This window comes from Bombus huntii, chromosome 2, assembly GCF_024542735.1.
Source record: "Bombus huntii isolate Logan2020A chromosome 2, iyBomHunt1.1, whole genome shotgun sequence".
In the NCBI taxonomy this organism is placed as follows: domain Eukaryota; kingdom Metazoa; phylum Arthropoda; class Insecta; order Hymenoptera; family Apidae; genus Bombus; species Bombus huntii.
This window is the reverse complement of record NC_066239.1, coordinates 20,668,767-20,673,785: the sequence shown is the minus strand read 5'-3', so window position 1 is coordinate 20,673,785 and position 5,019 is coordinate 20,668,767. Positions and strand designations below refer to the sequence as shown.

General features: G+C 36.0%; 1 protein-coding gene across 1 annotated transcript; it reads left to right on the top strand.

The window, feature by feature from the left end:
• On the top strand, nt 1-3,175 carry LOC126878242 (trypsin-7-like). The gene is made up of 7 exons (XM_050640832.1): nt 1-4; nt 242-376; nt 1,041-1,326; nt 1,441-1,579; nt 2,219-2,332; nt 2,407-2,590; nt 2,787-3,175. The coding sequence occupies exons 1-7, from the start codon at nt 1-3 to the stop codon at nt 2,888-2,890; spliced, it is 966 nt and encodes a 321-aa protein (XP_050496789.1). The 3' UTR covers nt 2,891-3,175.
• The last annotated feature ends 1,844 nt before the right edge of the window (nt 3,176-5,019 follow it).

Here is a 5,019-nt window from a genome sequence, read left to right as displayed (position 1 = left end):
ATGGGTTCTACCAAAGCATCCAATTTATGACATGTTGCGACATAGAGCGACCAACGGATCTTTTTCTCAGCGTTATCTTAATAACTTGAGCCATTCTCTAATTATACGCGGAAAACACGTTTGTTGTGAATGGCGATTTAGCCCTTAATATCGCAGCCTTAGCCTTAATGTCAAAGCATTAGCAGTCTGCCGATAAATGCAAGAAAGAGACAGTAATTCCGGGGATGCATTGTTTATGCAGAAATTACGTATTTGCGGCTTTATAAGGAACACCCGGTTCCCTCGATGACCTCAAACGTTGCAACGATGTACGCTTTGCTGTTCTTGATTGCCTTTGGTTCGCCGATATTCTGTGCGGTTTCCACATATGGTTCGAGTGAAGTTTATTTTATAATTAATACTATTTGCGTTATATATTTTCTGCAAGATGGCAAGTTTGAAAGATTGCGACAGATTATTTGAAAATTTGTCCAATTAAGTTCGATCAATGTTCCGATAATAAATTAACGTGTTGATTATTAACGAATTGTTAGGTATATCATGTGTGTAGCGATTCATTAAGATACATTGTGTCTTTAAATAAAACGAAGTGAACAGTTAGTAATTATGTGTACTATGTTTACGTTTATGTTGAACAGATGTTCGTTTTAATTTTTTTATAGTATCGGCGCATCAGTTACAACATTAAATTTTCTTATCGTGTTTAATTCTTCTAGTTAGTTGCATAAAACATAGGTAGGATATAGAGGTATCTTTTTCGAAATTAACAAATATTTTATTTTATCCGTTGGAGGCAGAAATTGTAACTAGATCCATATTTTCCATATCCCTTAAACTTTCAATTAAATGTATCGTAGCTTTATCTTCCGCGTAATCAAATTAATATTTTCTGCAAATAATTAAGAAAATTAATGGAAAGACGCGGAAGGAAACAGAGTTATGCGGAGCGCGTATCAAAGGAATTAACCGAGCGAACTTATCAACGTATCGATATCGCGCGAAACGCATTAAACGATTCGTCTGATTTGAATGTTGTACAGCCGATTACGGAAAAAGAATCGTCTCGGAGTCAGCGAGATTCCCGGGACCGGCAGAATCCAGGATTATTGGAGGGGAGAAGGTCGCCATAGAGGAATATCCATTTGCGGTTAGTATAACGTGCGATCGATCTTCACGGTCGATTTGGCATTTAGAAAATCGTTGCCTCTCGTCGCAGGTCTCGTTGCAGAACAATGGTACGTTTTTCGGTCACCAAGTTGAGCATTTCTGCGGCGGCGGTATCGTCGGGGAAAAGTGGATAATAACGTCGGCGCAGTGCGCTCTCAGGCAAGATTAATACATACCGCATTCTCGACGAACGATTTTCATGTGCACACGATTCGTACACGCGTCTTTCCTTTTTTTCTTTTTTTTCATTTCCTTTTCCTTATCGCTTTACAGGGTAGAAGTGAAGGCATTTCACGTGAGAGCGGGCACGTCGCGTTATTACGAGGGTGGTGACATTTATGGTGTCCAAAGCGTCGTGATACATCCCGCTTTTAACGCAATTAATTACGACTACGACGTTGGTCTCGTTGAGGTAATACATTCTCGCTTGTCGCGTTACTGTACGTGTCATCGCTATTTAGTGACCGCTACGAGTGTCAAGATATTATCGAAACGAACGTTGAAAGCGGAGAACGTATCAAAAGGTGTAATTAATAATCGATTCGTTACTTCCAAAATTAGTTTTTTTACATCTTTGATATTTTTGTTAAAAATGAAACTTCGTATCGGTTGTAATGTGCACTTTGCTGTTAGTTATCTTCGTTCGTAATCGTAAATGTGTATTTTAATTCTGTGATTCATTTTATCAGTTTAAATTGAATCAGTTTGAACACCGTGAAATGGTATTTAGCGTCACAATGCATTAAGCAGAAACAGACAGTTTAAGCGTTAGAATCTATCGGAGATTACACTTTTAATTATTCATGGCCACTGAAGACTATTTCGTTTATCGTGATTTTCGATTTCGTTGAATTTGAATCTCCCTTAAATAAATCCTAAAGTCAAACAAGAATCTAGTAACATCTTGAAAAGATGTGATAATAATTCAGTAATAATAAAATGAATTATTCGACAGATATTTCGCTTTCACCTCGTTAAATAAATCATCGATTACATTTGTCATTTATTATTTCCTGCAACATATACTACACTAATATTTCTTCTGACGTAGCTGTCCGACAGTATAACGTACGATAGCACGAAGCAGCCCATTAAATTGCCCAAAACACATTCGATGATCGACGACGATTCGCTGGTTAAAGTTCTCGGTTGGGGTATATTCGAGGTAACTACAATCTGAAAAACTTTCGGATTAACGTGTTTCGAAACAGAATATAGGAACGCTGCCGTTTATTACAGTTATTCGGTCCGGTCTCGGACGTACTTTTGCATAGTACGATGCGGAAAATTAATAACCAGGACTGTGAGGAAGCTAGTGGTGGTGACTTATTAACCAACAGGATGTTTTGTGCCTTATCGGACACTGCTGGACCCTGCGTTGGGGATTCTGGCTCGCCTCTCATTTTTCAGGGCACATTATTCGGTGAGTTTGAATATTCGTTAAAATTTGATCTCCCTTTTCTTCATAATATGGAGCACATTCTGTTTGACTGATCCATTCTTGAACATGCTTGTTTCTTCAGCCGTGTGTTTTAATTATTTTAAATCGATATCAATCGTGTCTCATTTCGATATTCGACACTTTTATCGATTATGAGCGACGTTGTTGACATTTACAGGGGTGGTATCCTGGAGTCGATCATGCGACAGGCAGTATCCAACTGCTTTTACAGCTATAGCAGAACTGAAAGATTGGATCACCGACATAACCAGTATATCTTGATTTCCCGTGTATTCGAGATCGTAACGCGATGTAGGATATATTACGACTCACTTGTAATATTTGCTGCATTGTAATGCAGCTTCCTTTGTGATATTCTGAAAGAATTTCAAGTTCCCGTAGATTTTATAGTAGAACAGTCTTCTTCGAAACGTCTTGAATTTGAAACGCATCTTAAAATAATGCAGAATATGTGAATTAATTTTTCAGGGGAGGTAAATGTATGGTATCATCGATGAGTAATATCACTGTATGAAATATGTATTGTAAAATAAAATATGTATATATCCTGTATATATAATTGCACGATATACGTGACGATTTTCTCTGTTTTCCGCTTTTCTCGTGCGAGAATATGAAAAGAATTTTACTCGAAGCTTGGCTGCAAACGCTTTATTAGAAAGTCATAAGCAAATATTGAACGTAGCATGCAATGGATATTGTAACAAAGTAACGGATTCTGTATTGCAAAATATTTAGAAAGTTGATAGATGACTCAGTCGGATGTTGATATTCTGCAAAAATTTTCGAGAAATCCAAGATGCGATAAATTCTATATTATCGATGTCTAATCCCTATCAACAGTGGCATCGCAAAAATATGTCATTTTTATATGAGAAATTAAGTATATTAGGTATCAGTCGTGTCAAATTGTTTGAAGAGACGAGATATTAATATATAAAAACGGATAGAGTAAACACGGTAGATTTTTTGTATTCCGTAATACGTATAGATTCATTTTATGCTCCACTTAATATTTGACTGTAACTTTGTAATAAAATGTTTTCAGCTAAACTCCATGTAACTTCTTTTCCTCCTTTTTCGTCTTTAGATCATGTTCCTACAACGTGTTGAGAAAAGCAAGAAATACCCTGTATATTTTTACAATCTAGTGAATTTGTACGAACATTTTTCTTATTAGAAAATCAATAAAACTTCAACAAGAATTATGAAGATATACGAGGTGTTTCGAAAAAAAGCGGGAGAAAATTTGCTGAGAAATAGAATGTTTTAAACATTCTGTGTGTCGAGAGATTTATCGAAGCAGAGTGTAGAACGTACGAGACAAAATATCGATGCTCTTCTGCAGGGAAACTGATAGAAATCCGTATAAGCCGAGAAGAGAAACATTTCCCAGGATGACATTGGAAAGACACAGAGAAAGAGAAAGAGAGAGAGAAAGAAATGTTTAATTTCGAACCTCCTCGAGACGTCGCGGCGTGAGCTGATAGCTTTCGACTGGCCATTGCAATAATCCTATTAAACCGCAGACACGATCCAATAACTTTTCTGTCACTGGCTGCTTGCACCGTCATCCGTTCGACTGTTATTTTTATTCCGCGATCCAGTGGTCATATTCGCTCAGGATACGGATACGCGAGAAGCTAAAATAAATCAACGCTGGATTATCATTTCCTTTGACAGCTCAAGCGACGTCATAATTAATGGTAAAAGGTAATGGGCGCGAGTAATCGAGATTGGTAAAAAATTGGGAAAAGAAGAAGGAAATTAGGTAAACATATGAGAACGAAGAAAATTGTGTACAAAACAAGATGCAACTATTCTTTATATTTGATTTTGTTATTGAGAATTATTTTTCCGGGGTTGATAGCGATCTTTTATCAAATAACGTTCCAAGAAAAGGAAATTAATTGTAATGTTAAGGTTCGTACGATTTCGAATATTCAACTGAAGAACGATAAAAGGTAAAGTCGAATTCAACGATTTTGAATCTTATGTAGCTTATATAAAATTTCGATCTTTTCGTCGACTTTCGCCATCTATTATTTATTATCCAATATATTTCGAAATATTGAACGCTCGAAGATTGTTCGCATTTAACGATTTCAAAGAGTAGAATTTATTTAAATAAACTAATTTTATAAAAAATATTAATTTTCTATTCTAGCACAACATTATTTAGTACACTTATATATTTCACCTCACGAACAAAAAGAATTAGCGTTTCTTGTCAGATTTTTTCAATTTTCCTTCACAAAACCAGAAGAAGAAGAACCATATGGATCTCATAAGTTGTAATAATCCTTAATCCCTTAAATAACATAATTCCTGAAATCGATGAAGTAGCGCACAAAATATAAAATTAGAAGGAAATATCACCCCTGTCACGA

What these genes read in the sequence shown, in the direction of transcription:
- LOC126878242 (XM_050640832.1), top strand. An exon ending in TCGGCGCAGTGCGCTCTCAG is followed by an intron (nt 1,327 to 1,440) that starts GCAAGATTAATA and finishes ATCGCTTTACAG; the next exon opens with GGTAGAAGTGAAGGCATTTC. An exon ending in TTTTCAGGGCACATTATTCG is followed by an intron (nt 2,591 to 2,786) that starts GTGAGTTTGAAT and finishes TGACATTTACAG; the next exon opens with GGGTGGTATCCTGGAGTCGA.